At 33.3% G+C, this 27976-nt stretch overlaps 1 protein-coding gene across 1 annotated transcript; it reads right to left on the bottom strand.

Annotated features, from left to right (window-relative positions):
- Positions 1–46: 46 nt before the first annotated feature.
- On the bottom strand, positions 47–27976 carry LOC128991714 (probable citrate synthase 2, mitochondrial). Its single transcript, XM_054414835.1, has 9 exons — positions 27839–27976; positions 18846–19004; positions 15525–15722; positions 14604–14792; positions 7948–8147; positions 5862–5994; positions 4011–4214; positions 1644–1748; positions 47–623 (listed from the first exon to the last, which is right to left on the bottom strand). The coding sequence occupies exons 1-9, from the start codon at positions 27884–27886 to the stop codon at positions 459–461; spliced, it is 1401 nt and encodes a 466-aa protein (XP_054270810.1). The 5' UTR covers positions 27887–27976; the 3' UTR covers positions 47–458.

Here is a 27976-nt window from a genome sequence, read left to right as displayed (position 1 = left end):
ATAAAAGTGTTTGGATGACGAAGAGGGAATAGAAAACCACCACTAATTTTAAGTACTATCTAAAAAAGGTTTATTCATAACCCTACTTTTGATACATTTTTACAAATCAACAAAACAACCAATAAGTTAATCTTTGATATACTGGCACAGCACATCTATACACAATCATGAGATGAAGTAATAAATAAAAATCAACAATATAAAAAACTATTAAATAATGAGGAATAAATTACACTCCCTACGACAATGATTTGGTAAAAGCATCATTTGGTTTAGAAACAATGATCTTTCCTGGCAGTGTTTTTGGAAATTTGGAAAGTACAACAGGATGATTGTAAATTAACGGGGAATCGACGTGTTCAACTTGAGTGGAACTCTCTAATGAGTCAAGACACATACTAACTGCTTTGTTTCTCGTCCACTAAACTCGTGGGAGTTTGAACATCGAGGTGAAATGTTTAAGCTGCCTTCAGTTGCTTCATGAGGCCGTCGGTGGACATGGACTTGGGACGCTCGATGGGCAGACCCAACGCTCGGTCCCACACCAGAGACGCCAGTGTTCCCAGGGCTCGGGAAACACCGAACAGAACTGTGTAGTAGTTCATCTCCTTCAGTCCGTAATACTGTCGACACAACAACAAGTTGTAAACGATATTGTTACAGAATAAACTAATAGTTGACTAAATAAACCATTGGAATAAAATACAGGAAGAAATTTTATTGAAAAGCTCATCCAAAATTCTAAATGTTGCCTGACTAATGCTTTAAAATAGCAAGAGTAACTTTTATTGAACAAATACATTAAATAACTATCTACTCTCAGAAATTAAACGTTGTTATATATGACATAGAATTGTTCAGTTAATGTTGGCTTGTTACAGATTCTGGCGATTTTACAAATTGACCACAAAGATTTTGAAGACATTTTTCACAATCGCAAAATTAAAACGAGATATAATTAAATCCAAATACTACTGAAAAAGTCCACCTGGAATTCAGCAGGGTTTAAGCTGCGGTATCAATTTTAGCATTTTGCTATACACAACTTTAAATGCTACATTGTTTTTGCCTCAGGCTATAGGCAAATTTGCTACGATAAAATTGAAGATGTAATGTTCAAACCTGTAATATTACAGATTTTTTTTTCTACAATCGTCTGTGATTTGTAGCATTTTTGGCTAAAACAAATTTCATCCCAGCCTATACCCTGCACAATTAACGACCCAAGTACCTATTTAAATTTTGGACGTCCCTAGTTTGAAGCTAAAAATCACATTTCTCTTTAATGTGGGTCGCTGGGTGGCATTTCGCTTACCCAACTGTCAGTTTAGTAAAAAATCATTTGAGTTTATGGTACTGGGTAAAAAAAAATATTATTGCTCAATTTCTTTTTGCGACCCACTAAAAGTGCTCCAAAACTGGTGGGAGCGACCCATAGTTTGGGAAAATCTGGTTTACATGATACAGCAGAAGCTAGAGTTAACCTTTCAGTTCGGCTTGGCTATTCAACCAATAATTATTATGTTTCAACTAAAACATTGACAACAGAAATTGGTTACTGATAGCAGGACACTATTGGAGCTTCAAATACGTTAGTTTCCATTCTAAAGCTGGCTACAGTTCCGACATGTTAATGGACTGACCTGCAGTAGAACTCCAGAGTGAGCGTCTACGTTGGGCCAGGGATTCTTGACCTTGCCAGTCTCCAGCAGGATGGGGGGAACAATCTTGTATGTCTGGGACACCAGCTGTAACACAACAGGGTTACCAACGTTAATATCTTCTACAGGTAAAATAAGACAAGGGAACCCCCTTGTGCAAATTGCACATTTTAATAGGGTTCAAAACTGATTTCCGAGGCAAAACCAATCCAATGACACCGCTTGTAGAAAATTTTATTCAGAATCTACGATTTGTTTTACCTTTCAAACATTATGTTTGTTTAAGAGAGTTATTAGGCAACTAAAACTAGTAATTTACTTCCCTCAAACAGGTTACAGTTATAAAAAATGGAGCCTATTTAAAATCCATTTTCATAGGCTGGTTTGCCCTTTGTTGACGATCAGAATGAGGTTAAACATTCAACTGAAAGATCAGCTGTTCACATTTTAAATGCACATTTAAACTATAAAAAAAACTGTTTACAATCACTGAGTCTTTGAAAGAGAACTCAAGATATGAATCAAAAGCTGAGGGGGATGAAGTCCTAAAAAATTACCTTTTTCGTTACCATTCATCACTTTGATATTTTATAAGCTTTGAAATGACACCTCAATCGTAAATATCAGTTAAGTAGGGTAGGTCGCATAAAAAAGGTATGTATCAGAGAAAACCCTTATTGTATTAAGTATACAGAAAGATAATATTTTAATGTCATGAATACAATAGGTCTACACTTTGGAATTTTGTAATAATGTAAATGGCTTTAGAATAGATAGCTAACAAATAAATCAATAGAGTTTAAATATGGAAAGTAAACTGCAACTTTATCAAGAAGTATGATTAAGAAATCTATGAGTGGACTTTATTTGGCTGTAATTCAATTATCAAGTAACTGACAAGGCTGATAAGTAAACGAGTGTTACAAAAACACATTTTCTTTAATTGCATACGTCAATTATTATCATTTTCAACAAGTGGTGATTAAGTTTAATTATTCCAAAACATTCATTAGATGGGTACCTAAATGTTTAGACATAAGGAAGTGGTCAAATTATCACATTGTAATATATTAAGCTACACAAATATTAATTAGGTCTGAAACCTAATTAAATCTGTGTCCATGTAGTAACAATGAAAAAACCATGAGCATTTTGTATTGTAATTTTTTAGTTCAGAATCTATAATTGGGACACTAAGTATTTTACTGAAAGTATTCATTTTTGTTTTTTACCTCACAACTTTTTTAAACTTAGCTTTTTTTCCAATGGCAGGCAGTGGGAACTGATTACAATAGTGTACACTCAAGGTATTAAATTTCATTCAATATAAACAATTTTAAGTTCCATAAAACCATTAAAATAAACCTTACCTAAATACCTGATGAGGAGTTTTTAACGTTTAGCCATTCATAAAAAAAAAACTCTCTAGTCTCTCATGCTTCCCAAGGTTAATTAATTAACGAACATTTCCGGTTTCAGGTTTCACAATTAAAAATATGGAAAGTAAATAAAAGAAACGTCTTATAACACTTATTTACACTTATAATCTTACTCACAAGACGGTAAATATACATAAACGATGGTATACATAAATATATGTTTTAAGTGTTATAAGACTTTTTTTAATTTACTTTCCATAAATTGAATAACACGTACAATGCTGATCAAGAAGCTATTCAATAAAAAATAAAGATCACTAAATGGGCGTTGAAGCATTTGCAACCAACCATTCTTTTGCCCTACGTTCTAATGGGGATGCGGAATACTATCCCCCGGAAAACTACCCCCCCAGGTGAAACGTGACGTCACAAAATCTGCTAACTAACCAATATGGAAGCCGTGTCCGCGACTGGAATACTACCCCCCCTAGACAAATCATGCTATGTAATTTTAATTTTAATTTGAGTAATTCCGTTGGATAATAGAAAAGGCATGTGGTGAATATAAAACAGATTTTCGAAATGTTACAGCAAGTTTGGTTGGTTAGGTTAGATTAGATTAGAACTGTTTGACAACTAAATTTGGGTGTCCGTGACTGGAAAACTGCCCCCCCGGTCTCTGACGTCAATATGACGTAGGAACCTGCTTGAGGGGGTAGTTTTCCGGGGGGCAGTCTTCCGGCGACCCGTTCTAATCTCTCATGCTGTACAATGCATTCAATTCGTTTGTCAACATTTTATGTTCCATAAATAAAAAATCTTCTAAAGAGACGATGAGGCATTTGCAAAAAATTTAATTTATTTTTTATTATTAACTTGGTACAGGACATATACAAGGAATTTTCCAATACTTAGGAGCATACGCCTTGTAAAAAAAAAGGTTTATCAGCCTACAGTAAAATTCACGTACCTTAAAGAGAGGGTCGTTGGGCAGGTGCTTGAGGGCGAACTCTCGCTGACAAGTGTAGCGAGGGTCCGTCTTCCTCAGCACGGCATGTCCGTAGCCAGGTACCACCTGCCCACCCTTCAATGTCTTCCAGACGTACTCCTTCAACTTCTCGTCCGTCACATTGTCTCCCAACTCTTTTTGCATCTTGGTCAGGAACACCAACACCTGCAGACAAAAGTCAGTACTTTGAGGTTAAGTAGGTAACATGGAGCACTTATCGTATGTAAAAATGCAATGATCGCATACAGTTGGTATTTATGAGACAAGTATAAATTTAAGGCTTGAGACTTTAAAACTTCTACCAGTGTCTTAAAAGTGGATTACCCAAATTGCTTAGCCTACACTATGTAACCTACAAGCAATTCACTAGATTTATCTGACACTTTCAAAATAACCTTCCTGGAACTGTGAGTTGGCAAATCGTTTAGTTCACCTTAGGATAAGGAAAGAATGTGTGAGTTTCTGGCGGAAGTCGACAGATCAACAATCAGGGACGTTATGAGTTGATAAGTTGGGGTCGACTCATTACAATTTTACTTCTTTTATTTCATTCCTTGAACCCCATTAGTCCGTTACTTTACCACACTAGTACTGTAAAGTAAGTAAACAATGCAGTAAAGTGAATCGTTTGGATTTCAAAATTAAATCTAAAAGTCTGATGTAAAAACAGTTGTAGGTAAAGGATTTTTGAGAGGATAGCGGTAGCAGGCAAAACATCCTGATTGGACCTGAAGAAAACCCTCCAAACCTTTCTTGGTTGGAAATACCCCTTAATTTACTCGTCTTTAGTTCAAGATTCACAACACTGTTTTGGTAAAATAATAAATGTGAGGAAATATGATGAAAAATTTAAACCAACAAATTTGTTGTATATAAATTAATGTATATTCAAAAAATGCCATTAATAATAATATTGTTTTGTTTTGAACACCTAAAATCAAATATTTTAGAAGAATAAGTATGTCTGATTACATTAAACTTAGTATTTATTTGAGGCAACCTCTAAATAAATCTTTTAAAGATACGTTAACTGACACTTTTTACTTAGCAGCATTTACTCCATAAAATTTATCAATCAATATCTGTCACACACAATTTACAAATGCAGAAAACTTTTTATCCTAGAGAAATTCAATTCACATTGTTGAACAAAACTGTATTCTACCACAACCAATTTGACAATCTAACAAGAAAATGCTTGTGTAAAGACACCTGTGCTAACAATGTCAGACAACTGCTCAAGATTTAAACTGTTTAAAGAGCAAATACATGCTGCCAAGGACACTGAACACAGTTAATTTACTTTATGGAATCTTTAGTAGTAACTAAATCTCAATCTAATTCTCATCTTCATCTCGTTCTAAATCTTACTTTTAGAATAAAGATGTACTAGTCAAACTGAGCCAGACAGTTTGTTCACATCGATTACTGGTATCTGTCAAGTGTGACTCTTAAATAAGACAAATTGACGTTGAAGCTTTCACTTTGTATCTGTAAAATTTGACGCTTTAACATTTCTTGATGAAATTGTAATAAAGAAATTGTCTATTGTCTATTGTCTTTTTATGTCACATAAAATGTTACCATTTCAGTGATTTTGAGACAGTTTAATTTTAACAGCTGCACATTCTGTGATTGGCTCATTCAAATGTGTTCTATTTCAATAAAAGAATTGGCTACAGCTGGTCTTTTTAAATAGGACGTTCATTGTCCAAAAGTCAAAGGTAGGAACGGTAGTAATTCAATGTTCAAAATCGGGAAATTTGAGAAATTTGTTTTCATGTTTTATTCTCTAGTGGTGTTTGAATTTACCTCCTGATTGGCCAATCCGTGGAGGGGGCCGGCCAGACCGTTCATACCCGCAGCGAATGACAGGTAAGGATCTGAAAGTGCTGAACCAACCAAGTGAACAGTGTGAGCGGAAACATTGCCTCCCTCGTGATCACTGTAACAAACATAGGTTACATTGCACAACTTTAATCGGAAAACATGAGCAAATTCAGTCATGTAATTATGGGCTGCCCTGATAGATTGTATACTTGGTCACCAGCCAAAACAAAAAATACTCACAAGTCCTGATTGAGACTACATGGAGGTTATCGATGAGTGTTTTACAATCTTTAAAATCTTGCAGTTGAAATAAAATTTTAATTTGAAACTTAAAAAAGTAGTTCTTAAATACGACACAGTTTTAATTTACTAAGACTATTTACTTATTCAATTATTCAATATTTGTAATTATACATGCCTAGCTTTAAACTTTAACATAAACTAGCTGATATAATTATTCTTTACTCTTTAGCAAGCTATTTAATAACTCTTACTATTTAGACCTTAAAACATACTGTGACAAAGTTGCTAAAACGATGATATAATTTTAATAAAAAACCCATACGGACACGTTTGGTAAATTTTGGAAATAGGCAATAATGTTATCAGCACTAGCACATGGCAAGTGGCATTTTATTTTTTAAATTTTGGATAGGTAACGCTGAAAAAACATATTATTGGATTTTTGCATATCACTCGGTACAATAAAACAATTTTATAATTCTAGGATTAAAATATAAGTTAACAGATCCATTAATGGATGTAAATAGGTAGCTTACTGTACCAATGGTAAATATAAGCTAAACATGGTGAAGTACAACGAGTGGGTTATGTAACGTAAATACAAAAGAACACCAGTTCATGGCCAATTACACAACTAGAGTTGACATGCAACCACACTGCCAACATCCAACATGCCACTACACTACAAAGACTTCAAATCCTTGGCATATTCGATGAAGAACCACATAATTTATGAGCAGGATATATTCACCCTTTGAAATGAGCTGTCAATAAATTATCTATAGCCAAATGTAAATAGAAAAGTTGTGAGAACTAACAAATCATATGTTTGGATGGCCATTTTTTGTTCATTTTGACAACACTAACAAAACATATTTGCAAAGTGAAAAACTGGCTATTTTTGTGTTTTTAAAGTTTTATAAAAAACGTAACTAAAATAAAACCCTACAAAATGTTGTGTACGAACAAACTTCATATTTGTTCATCTACCAAATAGACGCCTGAATCATCAATGAAAATAATATTTATTTAATAAGTTGTTTTACTATTGAACACAAATTGATAAAAATATATCAATTTAATTTCTATGAAAATTTCAAAAGGAGATAATGCTAATTTCTTAGAAAGTTTCAAGGCAGACAATGCCAAAACCTGTGAGCCCAATTTCATAAAAATATTTGTTTAGACAATTTTGCAATAATCATATCCAGAGACGCAGAAATAATTCAATTCTGTACCGTATCTACAAAAAAGTACTTGAATTACATCCTTAACTGAAAAAAAAAAAAAAAAAAAAAAAACGAGAAACAAATAGATGATTTTGTTAAGCATTTCTAAGTTAATGATTGAACATGGGGAAAGATCCTAGGTATTTTGATATTTTTAAGGGATACAGTAGAACTCCAATTATCCGAACTCCAATTAACCGAATCGCCGATTATCCGAATCGCTTATTTCAACAATTTTAATAATGTAAAGCTACAGTAATAATAAGGTTTGGAAAATATCAAAGAATTGTTATTAAGAACAAGTTTAGAACACTTGTGCTAAGAGCATTGTATACTGTAAAAATGTTCTGATTTAATTTATTATTAATTAAAAATTCATTTAGTACCGGAAATGAGGATTTTTCTTGGAAATTTTTCCCGGAATTTCTGTAAAACTCCGATTATCCGAATTTCTTGATTATCCGAATGGGGTCTGGTCCCAATTGATTCGGATAATCGGAGTTCTACTGTAGTAGGCTTAAATCAATGCCTACTAAGTATTGTATTAAGAGTACATTCTGACTCCATCCCAACCTTGCAATGATTAACTCTCATACCTGTGGATGGTGAGGTATAACCTCATGAGCTCCGTGAACTCGTGGCTGTCGAAGCCCAGCATCTGAGTGAAGTTTGCGCTCCAGTCCTTGCTGGGGTCAATAGCTCCAACACCCTTACCGTCCTGGTACGTGTTGCGGTAGATCGTCGCGGCGATCACAGGCAACTTGGCGATCAGGTCCATGGAGTCTTCGTAAATGTACTGCAAAAACATACAATTATGTTTTAATCCTAACCAAGAGTTGAAAATTTCCGTCCCATGTTTTTCCGGTAGGTCAGATAAAATATACAAAAATTATGAATCCCAGGAAACCTTAATTTTGTTACATAATTACATCGCCACCAAGGGGACGGATATAAGTTTAATTTCTTCACCAAATTAGAACATTCATATTTTAATAAAATATCTACATGTTAGGTCTACTTTCCATGAACCCATAGTAAAATGACTTTTCTGTGACTTCAGTGACTTCCATGACCAGTAGACACCCAGTTCAAACACATAATTTTCAAATATAATTAACTTAAAACTTTAAAAGCTTTCAAAAAAAGTTTTCAATAGAATTAAAAATTTTACACTAATATCTCCTTCACTTCTCACAACAGTCGCATTAACTTCAATGCCTACTACGACCTTGTTTTCTATAGCCTTGTTTTCTTCTTTTGAAAACAAGTTTACCTGTGGTTTTGATGAAATTCCTATGCCTGTTTTAAAAAGTGCTAAAGATGTTTTAGCTAAACCATTGACTCATTTAATCAACTCTTCTTTCATTTCAGGAATATTTCCAAGTAAATTAAAAATCTCTAAAATTAAAACATTACATAAATCTGGTAGCAATAAGGACCCTTCTAATTACAGACCATTATCTATTTTGCCATGCTTATCAAACATCTATGAGCGTGCCATGCATTCACGATTAATGAATTTCTTAGAAAATAATAGCTTATTTGATACTGAGCAACATGGATTCAGGCCCGGTAAATCTGTTGTCACTGCAACAATTGATTTGATAGAAACTATAATTGATGCTATTGATAAGGGTGAGAGCACTGTCGGGGTGTTCATGGATATTAGTAAAGCCTTTGATAGTGTCTGCCATTCAACATTAATTTCAATTTTAAAAAATTTTGGTTTTGCTAACAATGCTTTAAATTGGTTTCAATCTTACCTTGAAAACACCTCCGGTTCAAGATGGCGTCGAGATCAGTTCGCAATCCATGTAGCGAGTGTAATAAAACGATAAATAAAAGTTATCCGGGTACTCAGTGTGATGGCATGTGCATGAAAATGTTCCACTACGAATGTGTGGGGCTAGGAATTGACGACTATCAAGCAATTCGAGGATCTGACGGTAAAATCAGTTGGATTTGCAAGGACTGCCATGTAAGGTTAGACAAACTGAAAACCTACAATTTAAGTATTGACGATTATTGCAATCTCATTGAGAGTGTAGGAAAAATCTTTAACATTCTTAGCGAAATAACTAAGAGCAACGTAGAATTAAGGGAAAAGATAAACCATATATTTAACGATGATTGTAGGCTAAAAAGTAATGAAACTAATGACGCACCGGAGGTCACGCATCAATCATACGTCATCCAAAATCAACGTCAGCAATACGTCATCCATGATGTCATGCACGATCAAGGAAAAAAACAAAGCACGACCAGTGTTACCAGAAATCAGGGAAAGAAAATTATCCCAACAAAATTGAGCAAACCTATTGGGGGCAACGGTCTACAAATTAAGGAGGGAAATGAAAAAAATGGTGTTGGTAGTACTGTCATCGACACTTCTTCAAATCTCACAGACGACGCAGCTGGCGTCGGCACAGAAATAGAAAATGGCGGCATTGAAACAGAAAATAGTGAATATAGTAACTGTGAGGAAGATGACAAAGTGTTAGATGGAGATCCATCAACGGAAAATAGGTTAACTTATGCAAGTGTTGCTTCTATGTCAAATTCAAAACTTAATGATGTACAAAAGGACACTGGTGACGATTTTATAACCCAGCGTTACCACAAGAAGACTAGAAACCATCAACATAACGTGAAGCAAATAGGCCTAGCCCTATCGAGGACCAAAGCAAGTTTTAAGCCTATGATAGGTACTAAGAAGGTGGATGGGTCCCAATTGGGTGCTGTCAGTAGGACCAAGTGGCTATTTGCATCAAGATTTGAAACAACTACAAGTAGAGAAAATGTTGAGGAATATATAAAATCATTGTGTGATGGAAAAAATGTAATCTGTGAAGAACTCCGAACAAAGTATCCTGGCTACAAGTCTTTTAAGGTAGGCTTCCCAATTCAGTATTCTAATGTAGTAATGGACTGTGAAAACTGGCCTGAAGGCATATTTATCAACAATTTCTTGGTATCTAAGAGAAATGTGTCTAGGCCTAGGCCTATTAGCGATACGCCAATGATTGACACTAAGAAACCGGGGGAAGAATAATTGGCTCTGATTTGTATGGGGGAATAGAGTCATCAGGAAAAAACCCTAAAAAGTTAAAAATGTTATTTTTGAACATAAGATCCATTTTTAATAAAGTTCACCTGTTAGAGGCACTACTTCAGGATAACACTTATGACATGGTTTGTGTGGCAGAAACATGGCTTAACAAAGATAAAAGTAAACACTTCAAAATAGAAAATTATTCTAAGGTATCTGATTATTGTAGAGAAAGTAAAATGGGAGGAGGTGTTGCAATCTTTAACCATGCAAATAGTTCAATTAAAAGTAGTCCTATCAGCATTTTGAGCACACTGTCAGTTGAAGAAATTTTTGAATGCTGTGGGGCTATTGTTAAGTGTAAAGATTTTAAATTTATTTTATTAAATGTCTATAGACCGCCATATAAATCAAACTTCTACAATTTCATTGAACTGTTAGAAGATACCATCAGTACGGTTAAGAAGAGTTTCTGTGACCTGCCTTTGGTAGTTTGTGGTGATCTGAACATAGACAATTTGGAAAATACCTTTGAGAAGGACTGCTTAAATGATGTACTCAGTTCAAGTAACCTACATGTCACCTTTAAACATTATACAAGAATCGATCAAACCTCAAACAAACATAGCCAGCTTGACTACTTAATCACCGATCTCCAAAACCAGCTTTATTCAACTGTTATTCTACCACCTCTCTTATCAGATCACTGTATAGTTGTTTTTAATTTAAATTTGAGTTGCCATAAAATCAAGAAAAAAGTTGAGAAGCGAAAATTAACAAAGCCTAACATCTCTACATTTGAACATCTTCTCAAAACCCATTTGGTGCAAACCCTAGACGCAACTGCTAACACAAACGATGCGTTTGATGAATTCTATTCCTGTTTTGTTTATCTATTTGATATATGTTTTCCTAAAGCAATTTATAATAGTAAGGACGATTCTCATGTCAAGTGGATTACCCCAGAGGTCACTGATTCGCAAGAAAAACTCATAGATCTGTACTGGCGAACAAGAAATGTAAATAGGCCTAATGTAAATAGTAAATTAGAATACAATAATGCTAAGCGTCTACATTCCGATCTTCTTAGCAGGGCAAAGAAACAATTCTACAAGTCAAAGATTGACAATGCTAAGAATATTAGTAAAGAATCATGGGCAATTATTCGAAACTTGACATGTGATGACAATGTAAATAGTTGTAATATAGGTCTTAAGTTTGATGACGAGCTTGTTACTCACCCGAGTACTATAGCAAATATTTTTAACAATTACTTTATTTCTGAGATTGACAAGCTGGCGGGTCCAGCGATTAAGATAGATATAGACCCAAACCAAGTCCCCGATGAAGGTGATTTCCATTTATGGCCTACAAATGAGAAAGAAGTACTGAGCGTAATAGATAAAGTTAGCAGAAAGAGTAGCGCTGGTGTGGATGAAATTCCTTGTAGCCTTCTTAAATCATGTAAAGATATCATAGTTAAGCCACTAACAAAAATAATAAATAAGTCGTTTTCACAGGGCATTTTCCCCAACAAAATAAAAACATCAAAGGTTGTACCTATATATAAGAACAATGAAAAAGACATAGTTAAGAACTACAGGCCAGTAGCAGTACAAAGTGTTTTTTCAAAGATCTTTGAAATCATATTCTTAAAGAGATTGTTCCCTTATTTGGAAGATAATCAGGTATTGAATCCTGATCAATATGGTTTTAGAAAAAACAAATGTACAACTGATGCAATATTTAATCTACTAATAAATATCTATGATAATCTTGATATTGTTGGCGAGCAGCTCTGTATTTTCTATGATATGACCAAAGCATTTGACCTCATTTCCCATGATATTCTTATAAAAAAGTTAATGGCTATCGGCATTAAAGGTAAAGCCTTAAATTGGGTAGCATCTTATTTGAAAGACAGGAAACAAATTGTTAGTGTCAGGTATTCTGGGCAAGATGGTTTAAGTCGCCATTATCGATCGGCCACCTCATCTCCTGTAAACACCGGTGTACCGCAAGGTTCCAACCTAGGCCCTGTACTGTTCTTGCTGTTCGTGAACGACCTACCTGAATCTGTCTCAATAGGAAAGATTTGGCTATTTGCAGACGATGTTAGCCACCTGGTGCAGGACAGAGACGAACAGATGCTTAGGCACAAAGCTCAAGATGGGTTAAACCAAATGAACAATTGGTGTAAGGACAACAAGCTGATTTTAAATAAAGGAAAAACCAAAGCTCTTCAATTCCACAACAGGAAAATCCCAGATAACTCACCATTACTCAAACTTGAAGGCACCAGTATCAAAATTGACAATCACATAAAGTATTTAGGCCTAACCATCAGTGACAATCTTAAATGGCAGGATCATATCCAACAAATTTCGCCCAGATTAACAGCTGTGTGCCATATGGTCCGTAGGCTTAAGTCAATTGTTGATAATGATGTTTTAATGAAAATTTACTTTGGTTGCTTTCAAAGTATTGTCAACTACGGAATCTTATTCTGGGGAAACAGTCCTCTCGCAAGCAGAATACTACTTCTTCAAAAAAGAATAATAAGAACAATTTATAATGCTCCATACCTTGCCCATTGTAAAACCCTTTTTGTTGAAGCAAAAGTCCTTACGGTGCCAGCAATATTTATTTTGGAATCTGCACTAATAGTTAAGAAGAACCCGAACACGTTTCCACAAAACAATACAATTCACAACTACTCAACAAGGCAAAAAAACAACATTCATCTAAATCAAGTCAACTCAAGTTTAGTAAAGGACGGACCAAAGTTTTTATCAAGCTTAATCTACAACTTGATCCCTCTAAATATAAAAAGCATTGAAGATCAAGATGAATTCAAGAGGAAATTTAAAGAATATCTATTGAAGAGGCCATATTATTCTGTTGAAGAATATTTAAAAGAAAAATAGGCCAAAAAAACTGACGACCACGGCGCAGCTGCGCTACCAGTGGGAGATCACCAAGTATCAAGTAAGTATCAAGTAACAGATTACAATATGTGGAAATTAATCATATAAATAATTTCAACCAATTAAGAAATGTAAAATCCTCTTTGAGGTGTATCAAATATGGTGTACCTCAAGGTTCGATTCTTGGTCCCATTTTATTTCTTTGTTATATTAAAGGTCTGCCAACAGCATTAACAGATAATATGGCAAAATTGTGTCTATATGCTGATGATGCAAATTTGTTGGTTTCTGGTAAATGTTTTAATAAAATACAAGAGTCGGCCCAAAACAATCTGTTATCTATAAAAAACTACTTAAACTTCAATAAATTATTTCTCAATTTTAATAAAACCAATTTTATGTCATTCAGTACAGCACAAAAGAAAAATCCAGAATTCTGTATTAAAGTAAATGATCTCCAAATTACTCAAGTAAAGGTAACAAAATTTTTGGGTTTATTGCTTGATGAAAATTTATCATGGTCACTCCATACGGATAAATTGTTACATAAAATTTCCTCGGGTTTATTTGCCTTAAGAAATCTGTCAAAATTTTGTTCCCTTGAGATATTGCTTAAGGTTTACCATGCACATATCAACTCACACATTACATTTGGTATTGAGTTATATGGAGCTACAAGTAATCAAAATTTACAAAGTATTCTAATCCTACAAAAAAGGGCAATAAGAATCATGTTAAATCTGGATGATGAAGAATCGGCCAAAAAATATTTTCCTAAATTAAAAATTTTAACTGTTTACAGCTCATATATATTGCACACTATTATGCATGTGAGGGCTTCTGAAGACAAGGTGCCACTGCTGGGGGATAATCATAGGTATAATACTAGGCATAAAAATTATCCATCCGTAACACAACACAAACTGGAGTTTTATAACAAGAAACCAACAGCTGCAGGTATTAGGTTTTTGTACCATCTACCAAAAGAAATATTTGATATAAAAAACATTAGGTCTTTTAAAAAAAAACTTAAATTGTTACTAATTGATAGAGCATTTTACTCATTTGAAGAGTTTTACAACATGTAATTACATTAATTAAATTTTCCTGTTTTATTTAGTTTAGACAAGTATTTTTAATTAGTAATAAGCTGTTTTGACGCCATTCTGTATTTATGCATATATTTCATGTAGGTATATAATGTATAAATCTTGAATAAAGCTTTTCTGATTCTGATTCTGATTCACGACGTTACAATGCAATTATGTCATCTCACCTCCCAATACAGCCCCTTCTTGACTCCGTCTGAGTAGGCCTTGGCAAACTTGCTCTCACTGTTGAGGGCAGTGATGGCCGCACTGAACTGTGACATCGGGTGCAAGTTGCTGGGGAAGTTGTTCAACATGGTGACCACGTGGGATGGCAGACCTGCGCGGTTCGCCCACTCCTTGGATATCGCTGCTACCTAAACCAAAATGAAAACTTAAGTAACAAATTTTAAACAACACCTTAGAGTGAAACTGATTTCCACAAAATACCTCAAAGTTGGTTTAAATTTTCATAGGTAAATTGCTAAGTGGTTATAGCACTTGCTTCACATTTGTGGGTTGTTCAAATTGTACACTAAACTCGGACAGAGATGACTTGTCATTGGACTAGCAATTAGTGAGGGTAACTTTGTTGTTGTTACTTTGTGTGTTTTTTATGCCATAGCTTAGCAAAATATTAATCTCACACAGCAACAAGACCAGGGTTTAGACAATTTACAAACTAGCCACATAAAAAATCTTAATCCTGATTATCGGTTTGGGTTTTCCTTTCCTGAATGTGCAAATCACAGAAATGTGCTTTGTAGAGACATAATTGGGACTATTTAATGGTCATTTATTGACAGTTCATTCATATTTGGGTTAAAAGCATACCTGAGTTATGGACTCATAATTGTTTTTCTAACCTCAACTGCCACAACAGAGACAACTGGTGGACTGGTCTGTCCAGTGGATAAAAAAATGATTGTGATAGTGTAAATGATTGTGTTCATTATTGTGATATGAATATGTTGACTGTTTCGGTGTGCTAACGTAATAGGTTGCATCTCAGTGCGAGAGAAAATAATCCCATCCCAGGATTCGAGGCAGATCCAACAAATGTTAGTTGTTACCACTTTCCTTAAAGGGTTTCACTTTTAGAACGTTACCTGAGCTTCAGTAGGAATGTCTCCAGTGATAAGGAGCCAGAAGAGACCCTCTGGCAGAGGCTCCTGGCCTCCCTTAGCCTTGGGTAGCAGCTTCTGACACTCGGGGATGGAGTAGCCTCTGAACCTGATACCTTCCTCAGGGTCCAGCACTGACGTCTCACACACCAGACCCTTGATGCCTCTCATACCTCCGTACATCTGCAAACATCCACATCGTTAGGTTATTGCTAGGTCTACAATGCTACATTCCTAGTTTATTTAGGGAGCTATCAAAATATATGACCATGAGTTGTTTATTTTTAAATGCTGTTCTAAGAACCTCAAGAAAAATCAAAGATATTTCCACAATCGCGGGAGACAATCAATGTATTGACATAATGAAGACCATAAAAAGTAGACCTACACTGTTTTATTTGTAGCTTTACTACATTTCCAGATAGGCCTAATCCAAACAGGGACCTGTCCCAATTAGTTTGGATAAGCAGGACTCTGGTGTACAATGTACTTAAGCCCCTTCACGAGAATTGTGAGGACAGTTGGCACAACCCATCTGACAATAAATACATGTGTATAATATTTCCAGTATTGTGGATCTCTCTCAAAATCTGTTAAACATGATAACCGCACAAAGGAGTATAGGTTAGGTAGGACAGTATAGCCAGTACAGTATATTTGCAGTGCAGTATGATTATTGAGCAGCAGCAGTAGAGTATGATACTTTTTAATACTTTTAATACTTTTGAATTAAATGGCGACCATACTAAAGGTATTTTAAGCCAAGTATGAATGGAGATGAGTGTAGATGATTGTACAGTATGATTTTGAACATTTGAGATTATATTTAACTCTTAGATTGAATTTATGCTAACATATAAAACTGTTCCAAAGAACAATCATACATGTAGGAAGTGACTAAAAGAACATTTATTCCTGAAAAGTGCCTAAAAAGTATTTTAAAATAAAATAAATGTTTTGCTTTTGTCACAAACACATTTCAAAATCACAAATGAGTTCTGATGTGCAACATTTTTTAAACAAATCAATTCAAAACTCCTGTCTCGTACTGTTATAAAGGCCGATTATAAGCATAGCACATTGGCTGAAAACCAAGTACTTTGCCAACTCATAATTAGCCACAAAACACCAAATTTTGACGGTAAATGCTTCGCTCCGTTATTCTAACCGACAGATGGGTTACATTATTATCTGAATCACTATAATTTTGCAATTAAGTGGGCTTCACGGCAGGTCAGTTCATCTCAGGACCCAAGGTTAGGAACTGGTTTTCAAAAGGACACAGGCTAGCATGTGACTGATAAAATACAGGATATGGACGTGACTTGACTGTTTCTTATGTAATAACCCAGAAAGCATTTTTATTTATTCCATATTGTTCTAAACAACAATGTTCTTGAAGTGGATGAATTTAACATCTACCTACCGCAGCTATTAATTTTTTTACGAGACGTTTTAAAACCAGTATTAGCTATCCTAATATCCTAAAAGGTATTTCAAAAAGTTAAGGACTCTTGGGTGTACAAAGAGGCCTAAAGAAAACTCATATAACATGAAATAAAATGTACTAGGTAAAACTGCAAAAAAAACATTATAAACTTTAATTTTATATCTGTTACAAATATGTTCAGCTCATGAATTTATAAGTAATATTTTTCAACAAAAGCCGTTTAGAAAAAGTTCAAACTATCTTTAAAAAAGTAATATTCACTTTTTTTTACAAATAAATCTATATACTGTACATTATTATCTAGTTTAAAATTCGTAAACCGTTTTTCAGAACAAACGTAAATTAACTAACCAAATAAATGATCGATTTAAAAGGATCCTCACAGTAAATTCATTTTACTTATATCTAAAACATTACACTAATAATATCTGTTGGAGTGATAAGATTTAAACTGCTTCTGATGAATCATGACCACTATTCCCGGGCGACAAGTTGATTGTAGCATCTAAACTTATTATCTCTCATCGGTACAGTTGTATGGCCTACTTGAGATGTTCAAACCCGAAATCACTAAGGCAAAAATAGAAAGATAAAGTAAATGGAAATATATGTCAAGGTAATCCAGATAAAAACGTTTTGTGTACAATTCAATACTGGGTTTAAACAATGCTAAAAAATATAGAGCAAATTTCTGAATTGAAATAAATGTTAAATAAGTATTGTATTTTATTCAGAAAAGATGTTCATTTACAATGTAGAACAAAAACAGATAGGTACTCTAAAAACAAGGTCAGTTCTTTACAACAATGTCAAGGCCACTTGGTATCTCAGCTTTAAAAATCCTCACATCTCTAGTGTTTAGAGAAGATTTTTATGATTTAGATGATACCTCTACTTAGGAGAAAGAAAGGTGAAATGAAATACAAAACTTAATTTACCACTCTTTTTTTAGAACTCGACTATTATTTTTTTTCTGAACTAAGAAGTAAGCCTACTGAAGTGTTTTTTTAATCATGTGAAAATTGAGTAAAGAAAGGTGGTGAGCAGTGTACCCTATTAATCAGTCGCTGAAGGTAGTGTATCAATGATTGTGTGTTGTAGTTTCGGGCCTTTCTACATATAGATTGAACAGTCAATAGTCAAATCAGCTGACCTTGAAATCTAATGAGTTCCTTGATGGTAAGACAACCTAACTGTCACCAACTATCCACAAAATCTGACAAATAAAATGATTATGAGATCTTACTGCACAACACCCTGTTATCATCATTACAATCATATTACCACTTTTAACAGGAATCATTTGATCTGGGATAATTTTTACAGAATCATGAGTCATTTAGCTCTCAATAAAAAAAAAATGCAAGCTCTTTATATAGTTTCACAATTATTGCGTGCTGATGGATTTGTAAAAAAATATTGTTCCTTAATTTAGGGAATCTATCGTCTCTATCATATTTACTATCATCAAAAGTAGGAATGCTAAATGTTTGCATTGCAGATATATGCTGCTAACTAAACAAAATAAAAAATGCCTTTTATAGTTTTTTTAGGAATGTCAGGTTACATCTTTTCTAATAAATAAAATCAGTAACAAAAGTAAAACCATAAAAAGTATTCTCATGTAAACTTCTAAAATCACTTTGATATTTAATTGTATTTAAAATAATAATCAATTGTTTAGGTTTTTAAAAGACGTCAGTCCGCACATATTTGACTTTTGACTGTTGAACCGTTAGAACAAAATTAACATACCCTATTTTCAAATTTACTTATATGTAAGTGGCAACTATGGAATGTTTGAGATATTTGTGTCTTGTTACAGCTTATTCTAGTACAGAAATGTCGCAACTCACCATATCAACGGTGACCTCTCCGACCTTCTGAGCTCCATAGTTCTTGCGGAACTCTTTCACTCTTTCTTGTTCTTTGGGAATTTTCTTGGCCAGAATACCTTTAAGATCTGTGGAGGCATCTGTAAGGTTCCTGGCTATGAGAGAAAGCACAGGGAAAACCTGAAACAATTGTGATGATTTAAACATCAATATCACATACTACTTGTAGAAAACCAACTAGGCCTAATTAGATCCTACTACGTGTCACAGTTCTAATATCGTACTGTAATCCAACTACTATTTATAGACATGAACTATTGATATGATACTTCCTGGTGTGGATTAACGTCCGCACTAGTGAGTTTTATGACTATCCTGATAATTAGACCAATTCGTTAATTTTACAAGGCAAAAATGTGGTTTGGATTCCACTATAAACTGTAGGTCCCTTAGTTGCCATTGGCTGTATGGGCTATTAATTAACAGCTGTCTAAGGAACATGTCGGCCTTAGTCACTAACAAGACTTCAAGATCGCACCACTCAGCCTACACTCATCTCCATTCATACTTGGCTTAAAATACCTACATTCGTACGTCGCCATTTAATAAAAAAGTATTTAATGTTTAGGGTCCTCGAATCATTCAGCTTTAGGTTTCTGTCGAGTATTGAGAGAGTAGTAAACAAAATGTCAGCTAAAATTAAACCTCAGTTATCTAAAAATAACAGATGCCGTGTTGTACTCCATGTGTTTGTGTTTACAACACATCTAGTAGGAAAGTTTTTTCATCTTAAAATAGGCGTTCTAAAATTGTACTCCGTTCATAAAATTCAGGCGGTTTGAGGGGAAGTTCCCCCACTATTTTTTCTTAATCATATATGGTGCAGGTGATTATATTTTGGAAAACCTCAGCTGTTGAGCTATTATTTTTAAAGGTAGGTTTAAGTGGAGGAGATAGATTTCTTCCCCTAAAACCACCAAAATTTTGTGACAGACTATTATAATAAAATAATACTGCGTAAAATTCACTAAGTGTACACTGTGTACTGTGTTTTTTCTTTTCAAATTCATTGTAATTGTTTAACTCATTAGTTTAAGTCATTAATAAAGGATTTTTTTTATACCTGTCAATTCAGTTAACCTTTATAGTCTTTGTAATTTATAGATAGAATTTGTATATCTTGAACTATATAAATAAAACACAATAATAGGAACCTCCTAATATTCTTAAGTCCTTTCATTCTAGTATATGGTTTCTCTTTATAGAGTTCAATTTTCAGGTACATTGTGTTAGGATTAAGAAAAAACAACCACAGACATTTTGTACAGATCTCTAATCCCGTTAGTCACACAATTTTAACTATTAATGCATAATTATTCATTACAAAATGAGTGTTTTTCAAACTGGGATGATCAGTATTAAAACTTGTACTCCATCTTAAGTTTTTATTTAAACATTCAAGGTCGGTGCTGAGGCTTTATCTATGACCTTGACCTGTAAACCACTTTTTGTCCAATGTCTTCAGCAAAATTGCTATCTATAGTTAAATGAACAGATAAGATTTTTACAAATTCCACTCAAGAAGTTGAGCAGAGAACATTGTAGAAATATGATAAAATTGTATAATCTTATAAATACAAAGTATTTACCGATGATATATTTTTGTAAACAGGTCAAATGGGTCCTATGTTTTTTATTATATGAATGTATTTTTTGCGATTAGGCAGGAGAAAGAGTGGGCAAGATGGCTGATGCAGTTAGCTAAAAGCTAATTTGATGTTTAGAAGTAAAATTAAGCTGTGCATTACTATAATAAAATAATGTGCATTTGTTCTCAGAAATTGCTTTTGCTTCTCAGAAATTGCGTTTGCTTAACTCAGAAATTCTTTTTGCTTTAAACCCCTCCAGAAATTACCTTACACATATTAGTTAGAACGTTTTCAAATAATTGTTTCAACATTAAACGAATTGAACACAACAATGCAGTGTATTACTTTTGCTGACTATACACTATAGTACTCGTATAAATTTAGATGATTATTTTGTAATGTGCCGGTATATGACGTGTCCTATTTCTTTGTAAAAAGATCAATGGAATAAATGATTCTTATTCTTATGACCTGAATATAATACAATAATGCAAAAATGAGAAAATATTTTATATAGAGTTCTTATCATCTGTTAAGTAGGTAATAATGAAGTGTTTACAGCCTTTCAGTGTTGTATAATCATAAAGATAGACTGTGTTACGTTCATTGTCTAAAGGTAGTAAAAATGCCTTATCTGAAAAACAAATCAAAGTTCATAAGTACTAGGTGTTTTTAATTTTTTTTTTATCCAGCCCTACTTACTTAAAATATATAAAAACCTAAAATTGAGATGTTTTTAGATTGTATTGCATTGAAACCCCATCAAATAAAGTAAAATATGTTTTATTGTTTTATTCGGTTTTATTCATTTGAGAACATAATTTAATTTCACAAATTGTATTCATAATTGTAATATTCTATGGCTAAGTTTTTCACTAAAAAACTACTATGATGCCTTATATAGCCTAAATGTATTTTTTTTTAATGGTAGATAGTAAATAGCCTGTCATAACTTTTTAAATTCTACATTTAATTTACATGCATATGTTTTTTTTGGAAATGTTTAGAAAGACAAACATGTGATTTGTTTTTAGTATACTGTACAAATTAAAATATTACCGGTTCACAAATTATTTTAAACAAATAAAAACAAGCCCATGGGGCGTAGCCCAAGGGAAATATGAAAATTAAATTATATAATATTGCATTGTCTTCCATTTGTGAGCTTTGTTTCAAGTTTCAAGTCTCTAGCTCATCGGGAAGTTAGTATAAAATTGATTGCAAAGTTTGTACCGGACAAGAAAGCGAGCTAATAAAAACGTTTTAAAAACTTAATAAAACTATCAATAATCATATGAATAAAACAACCAAGAAGCCAACAATGCCCTCAATGACCCTTTAGTGACGCAAGGTTTATCAGTGTCCAACTAGTAATTCGATTGCGCATGCTGCACTGAACTAGTAAAAACAAAATAAATAATGACAAATAACAATGCAGTCATAATTAGACATTTTAATATTTATTGTATATATTTACTATCCAAATTATCAATTAAATAATTGAATTATTATATTGTAATTCTAGTTTATTTTGCGTAGTCAAAATTCACATTGCAAATAAAACATTTCTTGTTAAGTCTGACATTATTTTCTAGATTTGTGAATTTTAAAACTTGTATAAATACACCTTAAGGTTCTAAAGCAGAGCTATAATACCCTTCTGTGACATTGGACCAAAAATGATTTTTTATCACAGCTTTAAAAACTAGGTAAATTATAGAGGTGAAGGTATAGTAAGGTGTGTTTTTAAACGATTGTAGAAAGTTGTATAGGCTATATAGTAATTTTCAAGATCTCAGGGTTGGTAGGCTACTAAATTTGGAAAGTAAAATTCCTTGACTTTTCCACGTTTTTAGACTGATATTATACTTTCTACAGGTATATGGTAACTTGATATCGATACAAAATCAAGAAATTAAAAAAAAAAAATTAACTTATTTAATACCAAATACAAAACTTATTTTAAACTATATACATATCGATACCTCCCCCGTAGTGATAACTATCGATATAAAAATGTGCATCAGTGCTTATGTAGTTTTTTGCCACATTAGTCATCACCCTGACAATAACATATTTTAGAGCAAAATGTAGCATATCTGTAAAAAGGTAGTCTCTCAGGAGAAATTCCAGATTTTTTTCATAATTCCCTGACTTTTCCAGACCAACAAAGTTTCCTGACTTTTTTAGGTTTTCCCTTATCTACAAAACCCTGTGTTGTTTTCCTGTTGTGCTGCCTGCAGCCTATTTAAAGTTATAGCTAAACTAGATCCATTCTGAAGAATTTTATTCAGCAGTTTCCTCTATTTAGCCAACTGAATTTAAGGTGTTAAATTTGAGTGTCTATTTCCTGAACAGTTTCTTTTAAATTTATTTACCGGATTATTAGTAGGGCCTAAGAGCTAATAAAATTAGTCACTCGGACAACAAATCCTAATCACAATTCCATAGGAGACGGGCTAATCGGGTTCAGGAATCAATCTAAACAGGCTTCAGATTTTACATGATATAAGAATTCAACTAACAATATCAAAAATCAATCATGATATTTGTAACTCCTTAAAAGAAACATTATTTATTACTTGGTTTAAAACCGAAAAATAGTAACTTTGAAGTGGATTTATTTAATTTAGGCCTCTCTACAGCTTTAACCTTGGATTAAGATCTTTGCAGCCAAATTTTAAAAATATTGTTTTCACATATTACAACTAGAGACAAGCGTAATAACCAAATTGTAAAATATCTCTGTAGGCCCTAGATATTCACAAAATAATATCTTATAAACTATACTTTTTTTTATTATTTAAAGAGGTTGGCGGCCACTTTTAACCATGCATTTTCCCATCCACATAGACTACAGATCTGTACGTGGAACGTATCCAGCAAAGCAAGGGACGCTACCAACTGAGCTACCGACTAACCTTAATAAATACCTACGTTTTAATGAAATTATATTAATTTTATTTTTCCTAGTTTTAACGTAGTCCTAAGAGTTAGTAGTACTTTTTTGTCAACTGTAATCTGACTTTCAAAATTAATTTTTGAATGTCATGTTGAGAGAAGAAGCTCATGTAGTGTACATTGCTTGTTTGCTTGTTTTTTTTAGAATAATTTAGTGTGTATTGCTAGCCTAGTGATTAGCATTTTAGACATTGGTACAAGATGAAAGGGCAAGATCACGTTGTGAAGGCTACGATGTATCCAACTTGAAAGGTGAAAGTAAACAAATATTCTATTCTATATCCAGAAATTAAAACTGGAGAGGTTTGGACTGCTTTCCATAAGTGTTTGAAATTAGTTAATACAAAATGACACTGGAATAGACACTGACAAAAAATGACAAATTTACAAAATTTACAGATTCTAGTACAAAAATTGCAATTTTTATATAAAAAATCTAATTATTTAAAACTTGAGCCACAACTTGAAACATCATTCAAGCCCTATAAATACATTGGGAGTGTGTGGCCGAAATGAAGGCTCGTCTGTTAGTTGTTCACTATTTCAGTTTTGGCACCAGACCCCAACACAGTTGGCAGCCATCTTGTTTACCAAGGTGTCAAAGGGGCAACAATTTAAACGACTTACATTGTGATATTAGAATTTAATCGATCGATTGATTAGACGCTAACTGCATATATGTAGTTGGACTTGTTTAAGTAGGTAGCTGTATCTTTATTCATATAGATAGGCATACAATGATATACATTAAATTATATCATTTAACACAGTGAAAAAGGTTTACATTGTTATATAAATAACTTCTTGATCAGCATTGTACGTGTTATTTACTTTCCGTATTGTTATACAGTATACGCTGATTATCGGCAGAATTTTTAGTCACTTGACTATGAAATATGAGGTAAAGCACAAAAACTTCTATGCACAGTTCCAAGTTTAAAAGGTACCTATTTATTGATAATTATTTTAATAACTATTCCCAAACTCTCCATGGCCTTATAAGGTATCATTGCTCGACCAAAACAAAAATGCTATTTAGAAATTTTAACAGTCAGGGACTCATTTTTAAATAGAATTTGCACTGATCGGATAATAAAAATGAAAACAGCTGATTGTTATAGCCATTATTTGCTTCTTTGTTTAAGTTACAGTATGTATGATACAGTACCATATTTTAATTGACTGCAAAAAGCTGTTAATTATCTAATAAAAATTGTTTTGGAAAAAAACAAAATGTCCCTTTGAGTTTTGGAAACAATTATAACAATATTTTAGTTTGTATTTGGTCCAGTAATTATATACCTTACAAGGTTGATAAGAGATTTTGAGGCCACTCATTGTGTTCATGCATGGGTCAAGTTATAATTACATTTATCTCAAATTGTTTGTTTTTCTTTAAATGTTTGTGTTGAACCTTTTAACAAGTTTTTATAAGTAATATTTGTAGAATTTCAGTAAATATTTTTTAAAGCCTAGCACTTCAAAGGCCCTTCCCCTGCTTAGTTGATAAATTTTACTAGACGTATTATACAAAATTGGACATTACTTTCTTTAAACACTCTTTTTATGTAAAATCGTTTTGTAAAGTCTAAAATTAGTACAGAGGTTTTCAGGGGGGATATCAGCCATAATAAGGAGGGCCTAACTTATGTAGATTTTATCCGATGTCTCTTGATGGATGGACGATTTTAATGGCTTTGTTTCATATTAAAATTAATATTAACTCGGGCTTTATTAATCAAACAATCAGGTTATTTCAATTAAGTTAAATGATCATCAATTAATAGTGAAAACAATAAACAATAGGCAGCCTATAAGTAGCCTAAGTTCATTAAGCGTAGTATTGGTTTAATCCTGATAAAACTTTAAAAAAGTAGGCATGTGATGTGCTTTACAAAATACTTCACTTAAATGTCAGTCCGTTTAGAACAGACTAAGTACGTTAAGTACAATGAATTTGTTCACTGATATATTTACAGTCAGCAACTTTTTTTTTGGTGGTTTTAAGTTATTCCTAATCAAAAATTTACTGGTACCTAACTTACCAATGTTGTTACAAATAAGTAAGTAACTTACCTATCTAAGTATTACAGCTTAAAAATGCACGGTATTGGAAATAATTATGATAAACTTACCTAATTATTTTTATAGATTGATTAACTTATGTAAAGTTAAGTTAGGTTTAAGTTAGCCGTTTTGATGAGTTTAATTAATGATTCAGTTAACTTAATGAGTTTAAACATTAAGTTACTTAATTTTAACTGGATCTTTTCTTACGTCTTAATTAAGGTCACAGAGAGGCAATATTTTATAACACACAATTTTGGGAACAGTAAAGTTACAGTGTGCATGACAAAAAGTAGTGAATTGCTGTCAGGTGTGCAACTCTCAAAAAATCCAGTTAGCCTTGTTAACTTAAATTTCCAAACAAGTTAATTTTAGAAAGGCATCCCTCACAAAATCTACCACAGAAAGGTGAATTTTACAAGAATAGTTCACAGCTCATCATAAAAACACCTAAATAGATTGGCTAACTTACTAGACCGGACTCATCACTCTAATTAAAACTTCAAATCAAAAGAGATGGGTACACCCTCTAAAACTGCTTAATCATCTACTTAAGGTAAGTTAGCTAGGCTAATAAGTTACCACCTTTTTAAACTTAGTTACCTACATAACATTTCCGATTGATCTCAATTCCATTCTTTGAGATAAGTTTAGGTAGCGAAGCTCACTTGGGTGCTTAGTTTAAAACTACGGTACCGGTAAGATAAATGAATGAGAACAAATCATCAACATTCAATTGAGGGGAGACTTTAACCTTTTGGGTTAAATAAGTTACTTTCTGCGCACAACTGGCAGTTTAGATGTTAGGCCGGCAAATATTTACCGTATTTACACTGGGATATGATGTAATTTGTATATGTCTACTTACAGTATTTTTAACGCTGAATCCAAAAATGCAATCAGTTTTGGTCGGAGAGATTCCTAAGTGGCGGTAGCGGCCGTAAAACGAAGGTTAGGATTACGAATCTAACAAGGATAATTGAGCGGTACTGAAGATAATGGTAATATGGCGTGGTCTGGGCGGGTCCGTACTGAGTGAAGAGTGAGGAGTGAGGACTGAGTGAGAAGAGCAAACAACTGTTTATACTTGATCTAATGCGGAATGAAATCAAATCAATTCGTTTTGAAACCAAATGATCAGTTCTTATTTAGGCATGTGAGGAAGGTAGGTCGGGTTTTATGTGGATTCGTGACTGTATTAAGTGTTTTGAAGTGAGGTTAGATTAGGAAGGTAAAGGTTAGGTTATAATGAACCGACTCGTTAATTTATGCATTTGGGTTAGGTTAAATTAGATTAGATTAGATTGTGTAACATCATTTATTAGTTGCTGATACATTAAATTATGCACTGTGGCACGTTTTCACTTTTAGACACAATGGGATTATGTACTATGGGATTATGCACTATGGCACGTTCATTACCAGACGTTGAGGCCATAGTCAATGGTTGAGGATTGGAATGAGGACGATGATCATGTCGGCAGTGGCCTAGCTTCTATTACTGATATTATACGTGAATAAATTCTATTTTGTTTTATAATTTATGTTCATGTGATTAATATTTTATGTATGGTAGTTGATTTATTGTATTTTATAAATTGCTGTCATGGCGTCATGTGTGGTTTTGTCTGTTTAGTATAGAATGTAAACAACTGACAGCTGTTTCCACTCCACAAACCTTCCACCCCTTTTAGTGTTAGTCGCCACTAGAACTTGGACTCGTCCATACCACAAATATGGTAATATATCAACAAAACCGAAGCTTATTATTAATTATATAACTGTACGGCCACTTAGGAATCTCTCCGACCAAAACTGATTGCATTTTTGGATTCAGCTTTAAAAATACTGTAAGTATACATATCAAAATTACATCAAATCCCAGTGTAAATAGGGTAAATAATTACCGTTAGGCCTATACATGTGTTTGTAGGCTACTCTAACTGCCTTAGTTTCGTTAAAACCATGTTAATTATTTTGTACTAGAAAAACAAAAAGGTTCTGCTGTCCATATGAAGAGTTTAAATTGGCACAAGTTATGTCACAATGCATGTCTCAAAAAAACCAACTAAACTCATCATAACAGTGATAACTATATGGTTAAGCAAGCATATGGCTAATCAAATATGAAAACTAATTTTAGACACATTAGGCCAACCTTTAGTAATGCCTACCTATGATAGAGGAATTTTCTTTCAACACTTAGGCCTACCTACCTGCTTAGGTAAGTAACTTGGTCAAGGTTAACCTATTAGTAAGGTTATTTAAGTTAATAACAAGCGGGTCGGCATAAGATATTAATGAAATTAGTAGATACATTTAAAAAATAATTATTACCTGATTTGATTCGAGGGTTCGTGTAGCTGTTATTCTAAAAAGTGCCATCCTGTCCGTAAATAATCAACAATACCAGATGAAGAGCTTGGTAAGCCTCCTTCACGACCTCTAGAGTAAAGAGGAAAAGGTAAAAGAAAA

The sequence above is a fragment of the Macrosteles quadrilineatus genome, unplaced genomic scaffold (genome assembly GCF_028750875.1).
Source record: "Macrosteles quadrilineatus isolate MER2022 unplaced genomic scaffold, UCM_ALF_1.0 Scaffold_4__1_contigs__length_99947679, whole genome shotgun sequence".
NCBI classification, from domain to species: domain Eukaryota; kingdom Metazoa; phylum Arthropoda; class Insecta; order Hemiptera; family Cicadellidae; genus Macrosteles; species Macrosteles quadrilineatus.
The sequence above is the reverse complement of the archived record's forward strand: the minus strand, read 5'-3'. Positions and strand labels throughout refer to the sequence as shown.